Source organism: Halyomorpha halys, unplaced genomic scaffold (genome assembly GCF_000696795.3).
Source record: "Halyomorpha halys isolate HHAL.00 unplaced genomic scaffold, Hhal_1.1 Scaffold1000.1, whole genome shotgun sequence".
Taxonomy (NCBI): Eukaryota; Metazoa; Arthropoda; class Insecta; order Hemiptera; family Pentatomidae; genus Halyomorpha; species Halyomorpha halys.
The window spans coordinates 115253-136951 of record NW_027107118.1 but is presented as its reverse complement, the minus strand read 5'-3'; the positions used below and the strand labels follow the sequence as shown (position 1 = coordinate 136951).

At 32.8% G+C, this 21699-nt stretch overlaps 1 protein-coding gene across 1 annotated transcript in view; it reads left to right on the top strand.

The window, feature by feature from the left end:
- Aldh7A1 (aldehyde dehydrogenase 7 family member A1) overlaps positions 1-19282 on the top strand; it is a 20708-nt gene extending 1426 nt beyond the window's left edge. The window contains exons 2-8 of the mRNA XM_014431756.2: positions 6910-7126; positions 8182-8399; positions 8701-8916; positions 12984-13163; positions 13233-13415; positions 15835-16041; positions 18898-19282. Coding sequence (XP_014287242.1) covers positions 6910-7126; positions 8182-8399; positions 8701-8916; positions 12984-13163; positions 13233-13415; positions 15835-16041; positions 18898-19110 — 1434 coding nt within the window. The 3' untranslated portion in view covers positions 19111-19282. The remainder of the gene's footprint in view (positions 1-6909; positions 7127-8181; positions 8400-8700; positions 8917-12983; positions 13164-13232; positions 13416-15834; positions 16042-18897) is intronic.
- Positions 19283-21699: the final 2417 nt, after the last annotated feature.

The window sequence follows — 21699 nt, the reverse complement described above, 5'->3', positions numbered from 1 at the left end:
AGTTTAAATTAATGTTTGAAGTACCACCAATGGGTGGTTCCTTCCCAAGATTTTCAAGTGTATATGAAACATACTACATATTTACTTATTGTATTATTTTGTACAGTTGTAAATTACAATAAATAAATAATTAAAAAAAAAAAAATTAATAATTTCATAAGTATAATAAGTAAGATGAGAAAAAATACCAGTGCAAAAAAGTACTAGTACTAGCCTTTTGGAGATAATTTGTCTCTTTAAATATATTTCATCAGGAATTTTGGGTGAAAAATTCAACATTGACAAAGTCAGCCTACAACCAGATCATCCAGTATTCTCTCGTTAATCAGAATATTTACAGACTAAATTACATATATCTTACTTCAACTATCATAAACCCATAATATCTTTCTTAGGGAACCTTTAAGGCTAAACAAAATTCGAATAGTTGAGCTAAAAATATATAAAAATAGCGAACGATTGATTAGGTGAGTATGTATGAAAAGAAGATAAATCATTGCAAAGTAAATGCTGGAGCTCACTGTATATTTTGACGTTTTATTTATTTATTTATTTTTTATTAAAAATTTAAAAACTAAATCTGTACCGCTACAGCCCATGAAGTGCCAGGGTGCAGTACTTTGGAAGGAAGTTCTGTCACTAGACTAACGTTTTTTCAACGAGGTGATTTGGCCAAAATCACGCTCGACCGCCAAATTTTTACCCAATTTAAGAGGCTGGGTGGACCCTTAGAGGGCTCCAGAAACCACAGGAGTTCACTCACGGCTACAGTGTAACAGAAAACTATTTTCTGCCCAGCCGGATTCGAACTCGGGTCCTTACCTCGCGGCTACCCGCACTCCCATTTATTTTTTATAAATTTTTAAATTGGCTATCGCATGGGACTTGGTACCCACTTTGAGAACCACTACAACACACCTCCACCTATCACAACAGCCTGATGATGACATGCACAGTGGGGTCGAAACTATTTCATAATTGTTTTTCTATACTTCAACCCGGATCACCTCCTCGTATCAAAATTTGTCTTACGAAAATAAAATACTCGGAATCAACTGAAGGACTGTTTTGATTTATTTCTTTTTTTATGGTGAAAATAGTATTTACAATAATAATAAGTCTGCACAATTATTAACTAAATGTATATATTCATTTCGGGGAGCGTAGTAGCCTCGGGATAAGGAGCGTGGCTACTAACTCCACGGACCCGAGTTCCAATCCGGCTGGGCAGAAAATAGTTTTCTGTTACACTGTAGCCGTGAGTCAACTCCTTTAAGTTCTTGAAGCTCTCTTGGGGGAGCCTCCTTAATTGGGTAAAAATCTGGCGGTCAAGTGTGATTCGGACCAAATCACCTCCTTGTACAACCGTTGGTCTAGTAACAGTACTTCCTGACAAAGTACTGAACCCCTGACCCTTCATGGGTTGTGACGGTTCTGATTTTAATTTAATTTTAATATATTTCTTTACAAAAACGACGTTTTACCTACAAAGCCATATTGATTTATGACGTATTATTTAATTAAATAAAATAATCTCCATCGTTATAATTGTGATTAATTCTACACATAAAACAATCTACTATCTCTGATAATGATAATTATAAAAATAAAAAGATCATAGGAAAAACAGAGGCAATATAAATTATTATTTTGAATGTTACAAAATAAGAAATATTAAACAAATTGTTACTTTTATTCGTTGAAATATAATTTTAAAAATTGATTTTGGAAGTAAACCTATTTTTACAGATATTTATTGGCTGCCTGTTACAATTTTTATATGGAAGGTCTTTATTATAAAGAAGTTAAATAGGTGGTTAGGATAACACAGGCGCATGCGCGTAAGAGAAGCAACACTTTTGTCTGACCCAACCTAATCAGCTTTTGAACAAGTTCTAATTAAATGAAAAATTGTTTAATAATTCGTTGCGTGTTTTTTAATTAATAGAGATGGAGTATATAAATGACCTCTGTGATCAAAACGACATGGCAATGAATTCTAGAGGACCCAGTGATAGGAAGCTTCAATGACAGTTCGATGCTAGAAGATCAGGAGGTCATCTTCAGATCAAATCTTTAGTGGCATTGGTAATCGATCAGGATGCAAGGTTAAGATCTTGTGGATTCCTTTAGGAAAGGAGTTTACAATGGAAGAATAAGTTTCTATCTATACATATAAAAGGAGATAGTGGAATATTTGTCCACAATAAACTTTTTTATTAGTGCAGTTTTTTTTTTTTTTCAAAATCTTCCTTTTTGCCATGGGAAGAGTTAAATATGATGATATCCCTGAATTCTCGAGTAGAAAAAAAGTTGAGTGTATGTCTCGGTGTAAAGGAGGTCAGAATTTTTTTTTTTTTTTTAGAAAAAAGAAAATCATATTCGTTTTTAACTTTATCTCAAAGTACTAAATATCATTTTTCAAAGAAATTAAAAATTTGAAAATTCGGAGCATTTTTTTTTTTCCTCCGGTGACTTTTTCATATAATCGTTTTTAACTCCTCTTCATTTCATCAGATTCCTACATTTATAGAACCGTTGGAAAGCTGAAAGCTCTTTCAGCTGACATAGACAAATGTTATATTTGATGCCATTAAAAGTGTATACGAAATATGGGTTTCAAATAAGGGAAAAAAGTTTTATATTTTATCTCCGGTTCTAATTTGTTTAAATAGACTCGGTTTGTGTCCTCTAGTGCAGTTTATAGAGCCTAAGCCACTGCCAAGTTTGGAGTAGATTGATTAAACCAATTTTTAAAAACAAATCAAAGGCATCGAGCAATGTAGGGCAAAAATTTTGGACTACAAAATTTTATTTTCCGATTTTTTCGAAAATTTGTATTTAAGGGTTTCTCAAGGTCCTAAAAACGAATATCGACTTTATTTCAATCCTAAAAACTTATTGATAGATTAGTAGTTAGTGAATTTATTTTTAAATATCTATATCTCAAAAACCATTTAACGTAGCACTCAAATTAAAGCTAGTTTAATGAGCTATGAAGTAGTTTATGATGTTTATTGTCGTAGGAGTAGTAGTTTTCATGATATTTGCTAAACAATTTATATTCATATGCGAATATCATAAAAACTACTATTCCTACGAAGATAAGTGTCATAAACTACTTTACAGCAAGTTAAATTTCCTTTATTTGGAGTGCTGCAGACATATGTGCGTCTTATGGATCTAGAGATATATTATTTCAAAAACCAAACATTTTATACGAACAACTAGAAATTAACAGTTTGTGAATTTATTTTGTCAAATATCATAAAAACTACTGCTCCTACAAAGATAAACGTTATTAACTATTTTATAGTAAATTTAACCAGCTTTTATTTGAGTGCTGACAGACATCTGTACGTCCTATAGTTTCTAAAATAAAGTTTTTCAAAACTCAAACTTATTGTCCGAACAACTATAAATCAATTTATTTTAGCCCATATCATGAAAACTACTATTCCTACGAAGGTCAAGGTCATAAACTACTTTATAGTACGTTAAACGTGCTTTAATTTGAGTGCTAATAGACATCTGTACGTCACAAAGTTCCTGAAATATAGATTTCACAAAATAAATTAACTAACTACTAATCTTTCAGTAGATTTTTACGAAATGTTGCTTTTTAAAAAGCTATATCTCGAGAGCTATTGGACGTGAATAGTTCTATTAGGGCTAATATTTTAGTAAATTTACTCTACTTTAAATGATGTTCTTTTAGATTTTCTAGTGTTGTTGGTAGTTTTAAGATATAGAGCTCCGATTTTATTATTATGTTGATTTGTTAGAGTGCAACCAATGGGTAGGCCCTCCACATGCCTGTAACATGCCATTATGTTCTTACTAAAAATTTACTTGTTGTATTTTATGTACAGATGTAAATGTCAATAAATAAATACTTATATAAAAAAAAAAAAAAGATTGATATGATTTGGCACGGCAAGATCTTTTAAGCCCAGCGAACCTAAAACGTAAATACGACATTACTAGTGAGAATCTATTGTAATAACAGTTTAACTTATACTGCCATACGGCAAACAAAGTTAGTATGTAATTTGTATATATGCTGTGTGTTGTCATATATTTGTGGTTGTAGTTATATATCAATAAAGAGGATTTGAAAATAAAAAAAATAATAACAGTTTAATTTAAATTTAATAAGAATAAACAAACACAAGAAAAACTCCTCGTCATCAAGTAAATCGGCACATGTCAAAGTACCAGGAAATTGTTAATCATAACCTACACCAAACTGATTCGACCGGTTTCCAATCCTTTAAGGATATGAGACGTAGTTACTAAAGAAAAAATCCTGAAGGTCACTCAGAATAGAATGTTGCGTAATCGATTCTCAGATCCGCTACGAGGAAAGATGAATCGATTGGGGAAAGTGATGACCATTGTCCGAAAACCATTTGCGACACGAGCAATTATTTGCTTCTTCTTGCAAGATTTTAATCACGAGTTTAATAGAGTTTCGTATCTTGATATTTATTTTAATTTTAGTATCATTATGTCCACTAAACCGGCATGTAAAAAAATATAATAATAAAAGAAACAATAAAAAAAAAATTAACTAGAAAATAAAAGTGAGAAATTGGAAAATTTAAATAAATAGTAGATATAATTTTCAGAAATATAAGTGTTAAAGCCACCTCAAATTGAACATTTATTTGATTAATCTAAACTCTGAAACTGGTCCTCAGTTGGTGTAATGGCTCATAAACAGTCGAAATGTGCCAAAAGCAAAGATGGCTACACTGGCACTAGTTGAGGGCAGACAGGGTCTAGTTTTTATTAATTATGCTAGCCAATTTATTAACAACTCATATTACATTCAAAGGCCAGAAACGCAGAAAAGGCCATGCTCCGGACCGTAATATTGATTAAAAACACTGAAAATGTCCACAAATAATACATTATAAACGCAGGCAGGGCAGGTTACAAACTATCATGGCCATTAATTAGCAGGAACTCATTTAAATTGTTAGACCTCAATAAGATGGTCGACCTGTTGCTAGGCGACGTCATAGCAACGTTTATCAACCCTTAGCAAACTGTCTCTATTACTTAATTATAACAACACAAATATAAATACACATTTTTCTTCTCTAAATCCAATTAAAATAATATAAATAAAAATAAATGTAACTAAATTAAACACTACTACTACCTAAATATTATTTACAATAAATCACAAATTAATTATAAAATATGGCGTTAACAACAAGCATGAAATAAAAATAATAAAAGAGAGGGAGAGATATTGGCCGTTTTCACAAGAAAAGTTATTTAGTAAAACAACTTTGTGAAATAAAAACCGTTTTGTTCAAAATATTGAAACTCATTTTCTATACGTTTTCCTGAACGTGTTATCAACTTTTCAATCCTAGAACTGAAAAATTCAGAATTTTGTGAAGAAATGAAGTCAGAAAATTCGTTTTTGACCTGAGAATCATTTTCAAAAACCTTACCTTTGAGGAGCATATCCAAAATTCTGAACAGATGGAAATCTGTTAGAGATAGGTCTGAGTGGGAGGACTTCGTAACACAGCTCGTTTAGTTTCTAAACTGTCTGTCGTGAACCATGAGGTCTGGCGTTGTCGTGTAAGAGTATAGGTCCCTTCCTATTAACCAATGAAGTTTGTTTTTTATTTATTGTGTCCATATCACTGCAGTACGATGTGGATGTGATGGTGTTTCACCTCTGGGAAAAAAAGGAAAAGTTAATTATACCTGCTATTGCCCACCAGATAGACAGACCAATACTCTTTTTCGATGCAAATTTGTTTTAGTCATGTGTCCTAGCCCTAAACTTTTTTTTTTTTATTAATTTATTTATTGATATTTACATGTACATAAATACATCAAGTAAATTGATGGATCTTTGTGGATGATTTCATTTGTGACAAAGTAGGGAGCATTTAGGATTTTACGAAGGATTTTGGATTGTAAGGATTGGATACGAGAGGAATTCGAAGGTTTAGTGGAGCCCCAAAGCTCAACGCCGTATGTCTAGATAGGCCTTATAATTGTCATGTAAATCAGTCTTTTGTAATGAATTGGAAGTTTGGACCATTTGTCTAGTAAGTGCTGTAATAGTCGAAATCGACGTGCAGTTTCGTGTCTTTTCAGTCTTGTGTGAAGACTCCAGGTTAGTCGTTTGTCCAGATGTGGTCCAAGGTAGCGGATCTGTTCAACAGGGGTAAGGGCAATATTATTGAAGTATACTGTAGGACAGTCAGTAGGTTTACGCCGTAGGGTAAAGGTAATTTGATGGGATTTGTTGGAATTTATTTTAATCTTCCAATTACGACACCATTCTTCGAGGGCTGTGATATGGGATTGAAGAGTTTGAAATGCAATTAAAGGGTTATTATTAACAGCGAGCACACATGTGTCATCGGCATACGTGATGAGAATAGTGTTAGGATTGGTTGGGATGTCTGCTGTATAGATTGTGTAGACGATGGGACCGAGTATACTACCCTGAGGAACACCAGCGGACTGAAAAAAGAGGTATGGATAGGAACCATTGTGGTTTACTTTAAATAATCTGTCAGTGAGAAAGGAACGAATAATGAGAAAGTATGTAGGAGGTAGGAATTTACGGAGTTTGTAAAAGCCCTAAACTAAAACATAAAAATGCTATGAGTTTACTAGGCACTATAAAAAGAATCTCACATCTATAAAATAAGTATATAAATAAATTTATTCATAAATATATTTGTTCCATAAACTACTGTTCTACATAACCAATTAATCTTTTAATTGAAAGCAATGATTGAAGTACCACCATTGGGTAGTTCCCAAGATTATCGTGTATTCAGAAACATTCAAAACATTTACTTATTGTATTTTTTTTATACAGCTCTAAGTTTCAATAAATAAATTTAAAAAATATATCAACAGGTATTGGAACCCGTGTGCCCAGCGAATGGACGTAAGATTGCTAAGGTGACGACAGCCGGGCCGGAGGACTACAGGGCCTGCTCGGAGGCGGCGAGGGACGCATGGCCCCAATGGGCGAGCCTTCCGGCCCCTCAGAGGGGGGAGGTCGTCCGCAGGATAGGGGATGCCCTCAGAGACAATCTCCAAGACCTGGGCAGCCTCGTCTCTCTGGAAATGGGTGAGTCTATGATCATACCATCGTCTATATATATATATATATATATAGATGTAAGGATTTCAGGTATATTTCGTAAAATATAAATCGGTAATGTGTAAGAGTAGGTCAAGTATCAGTTTCCATAGCGACTGGCACAGCGGTCCAATTTGGTACTACAGTAGTTCAGACCACTCTGGTCTCAGCTATGGAGCTCTAATAAAGATATGGATCTTTATTACCAAATTGAATATCATTTAAAGTTCAGTAAATTTTCTAAAATATAAGCCAAAAGTATATTCGCATTCAGAGTACAAACAAGTTTAATGTATTATAAAGTATTCCTCCCGCATCCAATCCTTACAATCCAAAATCCTACGTAAAATCCTTGATGATCCTTATTACGATACAAATAAACTCATCCAAAAAGACATTAACATCCCATTCGTTGCGGATTTGGCTCAAAACAGATATGCGTCTTTTTATTCCAAACTCCTTACCCATCCTAATAACCCATTAGTTCTTAATCTCCCACCCTTAACAATCCCTGATATTCCTCCGAGGTGTCTGAAAAGAAGATGGCCATGGGACCATCTAATTTAAATTAATGCTTGACGTACCACCAACGGGTGGTTCCTTCCCTAGATTTTCAAGTGTAAATGAAACATTCAACTGATTTACTTATTGTATTTATTATCATACAGTTGTAAATCATAATAATACATAATACATAACGGCAAATAAATTTTAAAAAATAAATGTACTATAAAGTAGTTAATAGTATTTATTTTTGTTGGGATAGTAGTTTTTATGAATTTAGCGTATGAAAATTAGTTCGAACAACTAGAAATCAATTTATTTTAGGAAATATTATTAAAACTACTACTTCTAAAGAGATAAACGTCATAAATTATTTTATAATTTTTTTTTGTTAGATAGACTGCTGTTCAAGCCAATAGTTGCACTATAATTAGGAAGATGATTGTTAAAAGCTCTATTGCATGGTTATTCCTATTTATTGGGTGATTACTTCTATTGTCGAAGAGTATGTATATTTTTTTCATTTATCACCAATACAGGTAAGATCAAGACGGAGGGAGTCGGCGAAGTGCAGGAGTTTGTGGACATCTGCGACTACGCCGTTGGACTCTCTCGAACGTATTCAGGACGAGTGTTCCCTTCGGAACGCCCTGGTCACCTCCTCATGGAGCAATGGAATCCTCTCGGACCGATCGGCGTCATAACGGCCTTCAATTTCCCCGTTGCCGTCTTCGGCTGGAACTCAGCTATTGCTATGGTAAGTAGATAGTACAATAGTACAAGAGCCGGGAAGAAAAAAAGGCAGATATCTCACCCCAATTTTTGATTACTTTAATGAAAACTATGTTTAATTACTAGTCAAAACTGATGAGTCAACCAAGAACTTGTACTACTAGTACTAGCGACTAACCTAATACTGTCTATACATTTTTTTTACTGTTTCTCGAACCATCTTCCAACAATTAAAAGGACAAATGTATCAATAAACAATAATTAAATGTTCTCTGTTACAATATGCTGTCCGAGTATAGAGTATCAAAATGAATTCCTTTGTACAGGCTTGCGGGAACACAGTAGTCTGGAAGCCTGCAGAGACTACTCCTCTTACAGCGGTTGCCACGATGAAGATCGTGGTGAAGGTACTGGAGGAAACTGGAGCGCCTCCAGGTGTTGCCTCCCTCCTGGTTGGGGGACCGGGTATAGGAGCTGCCCTCACTGCAGACAGTTCCATCCCCCTCGTTTCCTTTACAGGCAGTTGTGCAGCCGGCAAGCAGGTAAAGAATGTTCCAGACTTTGATGGGGATCAATATGATTCCATCTATTAGTAATTAATCAATATTAATAACAAATAAAATTCATTTTTAAAAATACACAGCACTTTATAATTATATAAACTAAGATTTTTTTTAGATTCATATTTCGGGCGAAATTCACTTTTTAAGTTTGAAACAAATTTTAAATTTACTTTATTTTTCATTTCCAGAAAGGCTTATGAGTTATATTTTTTCCATTTTATCCATAATTTACTTTTTTCAACACAGTTCACATAAGGGTTATTCAAGATGTGTTAAATGTAAGACGTTTTAACATGCTAAATGTTGAAAGTACAGGTTTATGAACAGCCTAATTTAAAGTCCATGCTATATATTAAATTCAGAGGAGCTCCAGACGGATTTTTTGGACAACTTGTCATGTAACATTTTAATCTTTACGAGATAATATAATCTTCAACAGTTATGCCACATCATCATTCCTCCACCTCACTTGTGACTTGTTTCCTCTCCTATTTTGTTTTCCTTTATTTTATTAGAGTTTAAAACATTCAAAACAAAACAACACAAACCAAACACTACGAACAACTACCCTAACACAAACGACAGCAGATGGTGTTGAATTCAACTGGTCTGTTGCATGATATTATTCGCCATCTAGGAGGCCTGTTAAAAAAATCTTAACCATGTGAAATGTTATATCGTTTAAAAATGCTAAAAATGGGAAATATTTCTCCATTAAATACAAATTTTTCCCTTTAACACACTTTAAACAGGTCATAACTAAAGATTATGAATATCCCTATTGAAACTAATATTGTTTTTCCGTGCACTCCGTTGAGCTTTATATTGAACTATTTTTTTTTTTATTTTTTTTATGAAATGAAGGTATTGTACACTGCACTTGGTATTGTACAATTGTATAAAATTTAACTGTAGTACTATAAATTAATTAATTACTTTTTATATAATATATATCGTTTCACTTTCTTGATATAGGTTATTATTGTTTAAATAAAACAAATTTTATCCAATTTAAGTTTCAAAACAATTTATATTTCTTTATAAGTCCAATGTTTCAGCCAATCTAGCCACCCTCAAGGACAATCTATCACAAAACAGCTTCTATTATACATATGTCATGATTTTTAACAAAACACAATATTATTAATAAAATATCATACCTTATATACAATTTTACAACTACATCAATTTTAAGAAACCTTCTAGCACAAGAGCCCAAGAGGAGAAAAAAAGGCAGTTATCTGACCCCAATTTTTGATTACTTTAATGAAAACTATGTATAATTCTAGTCAAAACTGATGAGACTGCCGAGTATAAAAAAGGAGGAATAAAAAATGGCGGCTGTTTCAAAACGTTAAAAAAAAATAATTTTTTATTTGGAGCTCTATATCTTTAAAACTAACAACAACACTAGAAAACCTAAGAAAGCGTAATTTAAAGTAGAGTTAATTTGCTAAAATATGAGCCCTAATAGAGCTATTTACGTTCAATTGTTCTCGAGATATAGCTTTTTAAAAAGCAACATTTCATAAAAATATACTGTAAGATTAGTAGTTAGTGAATTTATTTTGAGAAAACTATATCTCAAAAACTATTTGACGTACAGATGTTTATTAGCACTCAAATTAATGCTAGTTTGATGTATTTTATGACCTTTATCATCGCCGGAGTAGTAGTTTTAATGGTGTTTGCTAAAATGAATTTATGTATAGTTGTTTGGAGAAATGTACGTGTGCCAAATTTATATTCATATGCGAATATCATAAAAACTACTATTCCTACGAAGAAAAAGGTCATAAACTACTTTATAGTAAGTAAAATTTCTTGTATCTTGGGTGTTGGCAGACATATGTACGTCTTATGATTCTAGAGATATATTGTTTAAAAAAATTTATCAGAATAACTAGAAATTAATATTTTGTGAATTTATTTTGTCAAATAATATAAAAACTACTACTCATACAAAGATAAAGGTTATAAACTATTTTATAGTAAATTTAACTAGCTTTAATACAAGTGCTAACTAACATCTGTACGTTTTATGGTTTCTGAAATAAAGTTTTTCATAAATCAAACTTATTGTCAGAACAACCATAAATCAATTTATTTTAGCAAATACCATGTAAACTACTTTTCGTACGAAGATAAAGGTAAATTACTTTTATTTAGATTTCTCAAAATAAATACAGTAACTACTGATCTTTCAGTACATTTTTATGAAATTTTGCTTTTTAAAAAGCTATATCTCGAGAACTATTGGACGTAAATAGCTCTTTTAGGGCTAATATTTCAGCAAATTTACTCTGCTTTAAATAATGTCCTCTTAGGTTTTCTAGTATTGATTGTAATTTTAAATATATAGAGCTCCGTATAAAAAACTAATTTTTTTAAACGTTTTTAAACAGCCATTATTTTTTATTCCCTCTGCCTATACTTGGCAGACTCATAAATTATTACTAGTAATTATACATATTTTTCATTAAAGTAATCCACAATTGGGGTGAAATAACTGCCTTTTTTTCTTCTCGGCTCTTGTACTATTCTGTAGGTTATTCTATCCTGTGTCAAATATTTCAGTCAAAATTACCCTATGAGACAATGAAACATTAAGTAATCATATTAATTTATTAATAAGCTATCCTTAGCTTAGTCTTAGTTACCTATTTTGTCAATTCATCACATTAACATTAAAACTTTTAAACACACTGTTTAGTATATTACTTTATCAGAATATTTGTAACCTCCCTTATACTTAAGTCAGGCATATAATTTATCTGTTTTAACTATTTTGGTTAAATTTCTTATTTCTTTAATTATTAAAATTCATATCAAAGTTAATTATAATTGTATGCTTGTAAGGCATATATGAGTGTAAGGAAGGTTAAAAATATTGTGATAAAGTATAATAGTGTAAATTGACTGTGATTAAAAAGTTTTAATGTTAATGTGAAGAATTAGACATAAGCTAAGGATAGCATATTAATAAATTAATATGATTAATTATATGCACTTACTTAACATGTTTTATTGTCTTGTAGGGTAACTTTGACTGACATAATTGATCTGGGCAGAATATCCTGCAGAAAGTTTTTTAAAATTGATGTGGTTGTAAAATTGTACTTAAGGTATGATATTTTATTGATAATATTGTTGTTTTTTTAAAAATCACATGTATAATAAAAGCTATTTTATGATAGATTACCCTTAAGGAGAGCCGGATTGGCCGAAACATTGACTTATAAAGAAATATAAATTGTTTCGAGACTAAAATTGCATATTTATTTTAAACAATAATTGTTTCTTTTTTTACATGAACATTGTTTTTATAGTGAATTCCCTAAAATAATAAAGTATGATTTCCTGGCATAAGAAAGAGACGCTTTTATCAAGTTTATCAAATAAAACTGACTTTATAATTATAAGCAGTCTTTAATACTAATTCATATCAACAAGTTTTACCTCATACATACTACCTATATACATGAAATATAATGTATTTCGATCGTGCGAAATTTGGAATTCGAATTTTTGACAGAATGCACGTTTTAGGGGACCTGGCTTTAAATAACTAAGTTTCGAAAATTGGTATTAGGTTATTTTATTTTTTTTCTCCAAGCCCCATGGGTATATAGAGTTTGATACATAGCAGGGTAGGTAGCAATTGTATACCATATAGGTAGGTGGTTGCAAAATTTTATTTAAGGTATGATATTTTATTAATAATATTGTTTTGTTTTTTTTAAATTACATGTATAATAAAAGCTATTTTATGATATATTATCCTTGAGCAGGGCCGGATTGGCTGAAACGTTGGACATATAAAGAAATATAAATTGTTTAGAGACTTAAATTGGATAAAATTTATTTTATTTAAAAAAAAAATAATTAATTATATTACCACATGGATGGTGACTTGCGAATAAGCCTTATTGGTAGTCTAAATATGTAATTTAATGGAGACAAATTTTGTCATTTTTAATTAAATTTTAATTTTTTTTTAATATGAAAAAATTTGACATAATTTCATTTGCTTAATTTCGTAACAGGTAGCCCTAAAAGTGCAAGAGAGATTCGGACGATCCTTGCTGGAACTCGGAGGGAACAACGCCATTGTAGTCGCTGCCGACGCTGACCTAGACATGGTCATGAAATCAGTAGTGTTCGCCTGCATCGGAACTGCAGGGCAACGATGCACCACCACTAGGAGACTAATCCTTCACGAAGCAGTAAGTTGAAGTAATCAATGATATAGAAAGTTGTCTTTGATCGAGCTATTAATAGGATTCATGATACAGGTATACGATACGGTCGTTAGTAAGATGGTAGCAGCCTTCGGGGAGGCTGTGAAGAGGACAGGGGACCCTCTGGACGAAAAGACACTGTATGGACCACTCCACAGCAAACGGGCCGTCGAAGGCTACCTGGGAGCCGTGGAACAGGCGAAGGCACTGGGAGGCAAGATAGAGTACGGAGGGAAAGTAAGCAACATAGTAATATATTATAGTAAATATCATTTTGAATGAATAAATGAAATGTGTTTATTTAAAAAAAAAAATACAAAAAAAGGAACTATTTAAATGATTAATAACCCATAAATAAGGAGAAAATATCGTTCAGTCGAAGTCTGTATGCAATTTTAACTAAAAAACATAACTTAAAAAAAAGGTTATTTGCTTTAAAAATAATTTAAAACGACAATATGGTATTTCTGTTATGCTATGTACTGTCTCGGGATCCCAGGATAATCGCTGAAGGCCATTATCCAAAAATAAGTTAATTAATTAATTAATATTGAGTCCTCCAAAACGATTATTATAATTGGGTTCTTTTCCAAAGGCTGTTTGTGTGCTTACCAGTCACCAATTATATACCTTTATGTTTATAAAATGTTGGTACTATTAATTATAATTATATATTATATATAATATAATAAGCGGTGGTATTGGGTAATATTGTAGTGTATAAACTATATCATGGAATAAAGTTTTATTTACATTGGTAGGTTTAAGGAAATTATAATATGATTGAAATGATCCAGATAAATGGTTGCCATAAAATATGATTATTACATTATTACTTATTGCCTAATATATACTTATAGCTGCTGATTTGGGTGGTGTGTGTCGAGGTATGTAGTGGTGAAGTCTTCACCATTGGTGTCGTGTTGTCGAAATCGTGGGTGCCATCTCAGCCCGAAAGTTCCATTTCTGAAGAGCTCTTCTAAGGACTTCTCCGAGTCCATGCTCTTCTCTTGTTACTTCTGTTCCTCTTTGCTTCTCTCTCTCTGTCTGTGTTTTCTTTACTTCTGCCCCCACTATTTCCAAAAAGGGACGTCGCCTTTTGGGAATCTCATTTCCTCATTGGCTATCATCAGCCACGCCCAAGAAAAATACGTTGCAAGACATCTCTTGAACCACCGTAGATTTAGAAAGGTGTTAGGTCCAAGTGTTGTTTATAATTGACCTGCCTACCAACAAAGCCAGTAGCCAATACCTGGTTATAATAGATTTGCTCAGGACCCTTTCAGCTGGCCATTAGTCACCTGTGAAGAGCCCTTTGTTTAGAGGCAAATACCCGGTACAGGTATGACAAGATATATGGCAAAGACCCCTATAATATTAATGATTGCTAATGCCTCGATACATAGCAGTTAAAAGAAACAAAACAATAATATCAAACTTAACCAACTGAGCTCCTTCCAGTGTACCCATCGTACATGGTTGCTAAGAGCTCTCCAATTGGAACATTTTAATAAACTGAGTAATTATTCTGGAGAGCAGGTCCGCTGCCCAAAATATTTTATTATAATTTTACTATACTTGTGACAGGTTGTCAAGGAGCGAATGGTATCTTCCTTTCCTTCGGAGTTACATACTAGGCAGTTATCGATGCTATCCTGCATCGATGGTTTTACATTTAATTGAGTAATTCCACAATACACCAGAAAATCGACAGATTGAAATTATCATTTAAATATGACGTTTCTGTTTCAACTGCGTAAAAGCCTACATACAAAGAAAGATTAGATCGGAGACATTTTTCACAATTACTTTGTTCCTGAGATTCTTTAAGGCATGTCTGACTGCGGTCAATCTTTCGCGCAGATCGGTAATAATTATTTTTTTGTTTTTATTTATTGATAAATATTCCAATCTGCCACACTGTTAGGCAATAAGTAATAGTGATAACTGATTACATTCATTCTAAAATAATATAATATGAGAATAAAAATAATTAAATAAAGAAAAAAATTACATAAAAATAAATAAAATCTCTCTCTAAATAAATACAAACAGAAGGATAAAGAAAATAAACATAATCAAACTTTGTACATGAAAAAATAAATAAATAAAATTTTATAAAAAGCTTTTACACTATCGACCTGAGGATCACTGAGCCCACTCTATCCCCCACGTATGAGAGGTAGCATAGCTCTTTGAGATCCCAGCGCATCCCTCTCACCGCGTCCTGGTAATGAGTTACTGGAGGCTGAGCAAGTGCGCTAAAGCCGCAAACACTCAACTTGAGTGGAGAATCTGACCATTGCCAGAACTCCAATTGTCCATTTTTATTTTACAATAACTCTCTTGGCCACTGCCGTTTCAACCTTCGAGATGGATTGTATTAATGGGTGGAACTGAATAAAGATTGAACCAAAGGATTAGAATGATAAAAAAGATTTATATAGAATTTTGGAACCCAGTATCAAATTTATATATAAGCAATCTAATCATAGAAATATAACTACTTTATGTATCTAGGCTATATATACTCTAGACCATAAACAATCATTTATGTCCACTGAATATTTTTTTAGGGGAATTTGTCCCAGAACAAAGATTATTTTTTATTTTGTTCAATTTATAATGAAAGTTCACACAAGAGTTATCATTGCAGGTGATGGACAGAGAGGGTTTCTACGTGGAGCCAACGATAGTGACAGGGCTCCCTCACGACTCTCCGCTAGTCCTCAGTGAGACGTTCGCCCCCATAGTCTATGTCCTCAAGTGCAAGTCCGTCGAAGAGGCCATTAGGTGGAACAACGAGGCCAAGCAAGGTCTTTCCTCCAGCATCTTTACGCAAGATATCCCCACCCTGTTCAAGGTAATTAATTAATTAATTCTTATTATTAATTAATTAGTTCTGACTCCAATTGAATATGTGAGGTACTCTACACCTGAAGGCCTCGACAATGCATGTTCAGTCGATTAGGAGATGAACTGACAGGATGAGTTTTACAGGAACTAGTAGAAAATTACAGCAGGATGGAAACATTACTTCGGAACTAGCTTACGATCATGAAGGGATAGCAGAATAGCTAATCCCACAGGAACGAATTGTAGGTCCTTGCAGAGAGGGAGAAAAGGTTCATAAAGGCGGAGAGATCCCGAAATTCAATAAATGTTTTTAAAAATACTACTACAATGTACTGATCCACAACGTATATTGTTACTTACTGCCTCCTAAGAAGGTGGTTCTCTCAAAGATAAATTCTCACATTCTCTGGGCTATTAAACGCCATCGATAGATGCTGTGTATAGGATGTTAGCTTTTAGTGGATCAGAAGATTCTATTGTAATCTTTATTAATACAAATAATTCAATTAGGAATATTTCAAGTAATGGTCTTAAAGAGCTCATTTTGATTTAAAATTTTGTAACAATGGACTTAAACGAGCTATTTTCACTTAAATTTGATAATATATTAGGGGTATTCAAATTTTCTTTTAAATGGAAAAATATTTTCTTCTTTTAGCATCCTAAAACGATATATGCGTAGACAAGGGGTGTTATGGTGGGAAAAAAACACAAGCGATATGTTTAGACGAGTGGAGTTTGGTTTTGTGAATGTGACAGTTTGATTTTTGAACACGTTACGACTTTTCAATGTGAAGAGGTGATTTATCAGGCCCTGTGTCTTTACTGTTAATAGCACCATGTGAGAAACGTTATCATAAGTTATGGTTAAGTCAACCTAAAAGTTTTAATTGTTATGAATTCTTTTTTTTTCCTTTTTCATTCTGTGTTCTTATATTTCTAATTATTAAACTTTTGTTCATATAGTTCACCGTTCTTTGTTCTGTATATACACTTCTTCCAACTTGTTAATTTACCTATGTTTTTTTTTGTTGTTGTTCACTGAATATTACGATAATTCAACAGGTGAGTAGGTAACATCCCTAGGTTTTCTGCTATCTACTTGTAAAGGTATTCGCCAGTGGTCATAATTCGATAATTGTTTATATAGGGTATATTGTAGTTATATTGTTTTGGGGTTTTCGTTATTTCCAAGTGAAAAAATAACGAGGCGCCTCTGGTGCTATTTATTCTTTATTGTTTTGTTTCTTTTTTCTTTTCTTTTTCCTTTTGTGATTATATGTATTTTTTTTCCCGTTTAACTCACTCCCTTCTCCGTTGAGCGTGGGCAAGTATAAACGATAAATATATAACTAAAGATAAGTCAAAATTAGCGGTTATAACATTTAACATGGTTGAGAGCCTGTTAATAGGTCTGATAAATGGAGAATGACATCATGCAACTGATCAGCTGAGTTCAACATCATTTTCTCTGCTGTCGTTTTAAAAAGCTAGTTGCTCGTAGTTCGCATAGTTTTTGTTTTAGAGGTTTTTAAACTCTAATATAGTAATGGATAAAAAAAGCGATGAGAGGAAACAAGGATCAAGTGAGGGGAAGCAAAAATAATGTGACGAGACTGTTGAGAATTATATTATCTTGTAAACATTACAAGGTTACAAAAAAAATGCCAAGAAAATCCGCTTGGAACTTCACTGCATTCAATGTATAACGTGGATTTTAAATTAGGCTCCTATATTTATATCATTTAGCATGTTAATACTTTTTTTACATTTAACACAACACCATGAATATCCCCATTAAATATAATCAATATATTAAATTAAATAATCGATATATCGTTCTTGTCTCTACAAAACCAAACTTTATGAGGTAAAACCATTTCTATTTGGTTAGTTACGTAGAATTAATTGAAATAATTCTACGTAACTATTACTAGGTAAAAACGTAACTACGTAAAAATTGAATTGTGTTTAATTTTTCTAATTTTGTGTCTGAATACTAAATTCCAACATTTTGTTTACTGTTTTATTTTTCGAAGGTTATTTGTTTTTCTCTTTGGGAAATTAATTTACCTTCTTATTATAATTTCTTTATTTAACAATATTTACATTGATACAACAACCTTGCCTGTTTTTAACGGGCCAAATTCAGCTGCCTTTAATCTTATTATTTATTCTTTAGCTATCTTCTATTCCAAATTTTGTCGCTATTATAGTGGTATTCATGGTGTATTAAATTTAAAAAGTTTAAACATGCTACTTGTTAAATGTATAGGATTGTGATCAGCCTAATTTAAAGTCCATGTTATATGTTAAATGCAGAGGAGCTCCTAGCGGATTTTCTTGGCAACTTCTTTTGTACTCTTGTAATCATTATGAGATAATACAATCTCCAACGGCTTTGTCACATCATCTTCCGTCCACCACACTTCTTCCTTGTTTCTAAATTTTTTTGTTGATTATTATTTTTATCCATCACTTTATTAAAGTTTCAAAAACGTCAAAAAGAAAAACAACACAAACCAAGCACGAAGTACGAGTAACCAATCAAAACGACAGCACACAAAATGGTGCTGCGACAGGTTCAACTTTGTTAAATGTTATACCGTTTGAACATGCTGAACATGAAGGAAATGTTTCTCCATTTAACACACTTTAACATGTTAAACTAAAGGTCATTAATACCTCTTATATAAAAACATTTTTAACACTATGGGAGGTTGTCCTTTGAATTGTATACCACGTAAACATTTAAAACCCTACAGATTCGTTTTGACCAGTGCAATTAATGTCAAACAACTTAATTTTTGCTATTTTAATATGTCCTCGTGCATGTGTTATATAATTTTTTGTTGCATTGCAGTGGATAGGACCATTGGGTTCGGACTGTGGAATCGTCAACGTGAACATTCCGACGAACGGTGCCGAAATCGGTGGAGCCTTCGGAGGAGAGAAAGAAACTGGAGGAGGAAGGGAGTCTGGTAGCGATGCTTGGAAGCAGTACATGCGAAGGTCGACCGTCACTATCAACTACTCTAAGGGCCTTGTTCTGGCTCAGGGCATCAGTTTCGAATGAAGAGCTGCCATTCTGTCAGAGGAAGGTCCGGTGGAGTTCGGAGTAGCTTGCGGATCAAACAGCTTGTATTCCGTTCATAATGTCCAGAATGGACTGCGCTTTTTGGATGTATATGTATCTGTGCATTGATAAAAGAACGGCCAATGTCCAAATATATCATTTTTTTTATGTAGCTGTTTTTTGTTTTTTTTTATTGTAAATTAAAAATTATTAAAAAGGATGTCAAGCCCTGAAGTACCTCCAGTCGCAAATACCATAGAGAAGAGGTTGTACTGACCAGGTTGAGAATAGGTCACACGAGGCTCACCCACTCCTATCTTATTTTAAAAGAAACGTCTCCGAACTGCCAGTATTGCAACAATAAGCCATATTTTCCAATAATGTCCATATTTAATACCACACCTCAATAGCTTAGGACTAAACCCAGATATTTCAAAAACCCTCGGAAACGATGATAAAACAATAGAATTAGTGTTTCAGTTTCTAAAATCACAATATTTAGTGGCAAAAAAATAACATTGAACGGAAGAAAAAAACAAAACAATAATAAATAAAATAAGTAAATAAAATTAAACGAATATTAGCCAAATTAAATAAAATATAAATGGCGTTGATGACCAAAGAAGTTTGATGCCACTAAACAAAAACAAACAAACCATTTTTTTATTTATAGCATTTATAAATTTGAAAATATAAGAGCAATAAAAAAATATAAATAAAATAAATAATTTTGATAAAAATTATATTCATAATTTGTATTTATTTAGGTCCATATTTATATTGAATAAATATTTCTATTATGATATATTTTTTACTACTTTGCTTTACTTATATTTTAAAGGAAAGTGTATATAAAGTTTGAAAAAAAGAAACCTCTTTCTTACAGAATTTATCTTATAAATCTTCAAACAATTGGGAGTGGGTAGCTCATTGGTAAGGCACCTACTAACTCCAAGGACCTGGGTTCAAATCCGGCTATGCCAGATAACTATTATTTGTTACCTGTAGCCGTTTAGTCAGCCCTCTGGATTCTGAATTGAATTATTCCGCTAAACACATGGAAATGGACTGCATAGATACCAAATCGTCGAAGTTATCATTTGTTTCGTTTTCAATGAACTGTTGATATTGTAACTGTGCCACTGGGGGTCCCACTGAGGACTGAGCAGCTTTCATTCATACTAACTGTCTCTGGGTACTTGATCCCTAACACTTATTTAGACTGTCTACTTGGTCTCTGGAACTTAGACTGGAACTGAGACTGGAAGTGGGGACTTGGTCCCTAGAACCAATACTACAAGAGCCCAAGAGGAGAAAAAAGCCAGTTATTTCATTGTTTATTACTTTAATGAAAACTATGTATATTTACTAGTTGAAGTTGATGAGTCTGCCAAGTATAGGTAGGAGGAATAAAAAATGGCGGCTGTTTCAAAACGTTAAAAAAGATACTGGAAGATTATTGATTGACCGTGTGTAAAGATGAAAGGAATATGGTCCGGGTGCGGTCAAAAAAACTCAAATAGTAGAAATATACTATTTTAATGAGCCAACGTTTCGCCCCACGTAAAGGCTTCTTCAGGGCTGGACAGTTCCGGTGACGAGGTGATGACGTAACAAAACGGCGGTTAGACAGACGAGCACTGCGGCGGATATTGCCGTCACTAGTGTTTGTATCTTGAGGGCCCCGTGAAAAAAGATTATTTTTCATTCGGAGCTCTATATCTTAAAAACTACCAACAACACTAGAAAATTTAAAAGAACTTTATTTAAAGTTAATTTGTCAAATATGAGCTCTAATTGAGTTATTTATGTTCCATAGTTCTCGAGATATAGCTTTTTAAAAAGCAACATTTAACAAAAATGTTAAACAGGATGTACTGAAAGCTCAGTAGTTTGTGAATTTATTTTGAGAAATCTATATCATAAAAGCTATTTGACGTACAGATGCCTATTAGCACTCAAATTAAAGCTAGTTTAAAAGACTATAAAGTATTTATGATTTTTATCTCCGTAGGATTAGTAGTTTTCATGATATTTGCTCAAGTAAATTGATTTATTGTTGTTCGGACAAATTTTCATGTGCCAAATTTATATTCATATGTGAATATCATAACAACTACTACCTCTTAGTAGAAGATACGTGTCATAGACTACTTTATAGTAAGTTAAATTACCTTTATTTTGAGTGCTGGCAGACGTATGTATCTAGAGATATATTTTTTAAAAATCAAACATTTTATCGAAACAACTAGAAATTAAATATAAGAAGATTGTCAGGGTTGCGGTCAAAAAAAAGAACATATAGTACAACCTTTTGCTTTGAACAGCCCAGATGAAGCCCTGCAAAGTGGGGCGAAACGTCGGACATTAAAACAGTTATTAACTGTTTGTTATTTTTTCGACCGCAACCCTGACCATCTTCTTATATTTATGTTTTACGGTCAACTATACATGCATATATAATTAGATGAAAGGAATATGGTCCGGGTGCGGTCAAGAAAAACTCAAATAGTAGAAATATACTAATTTAATGAGCCAACGTTTCGCCCCACGTTGCAGGGCTTCTTCAGGGCTAAAAAAGATACAAAC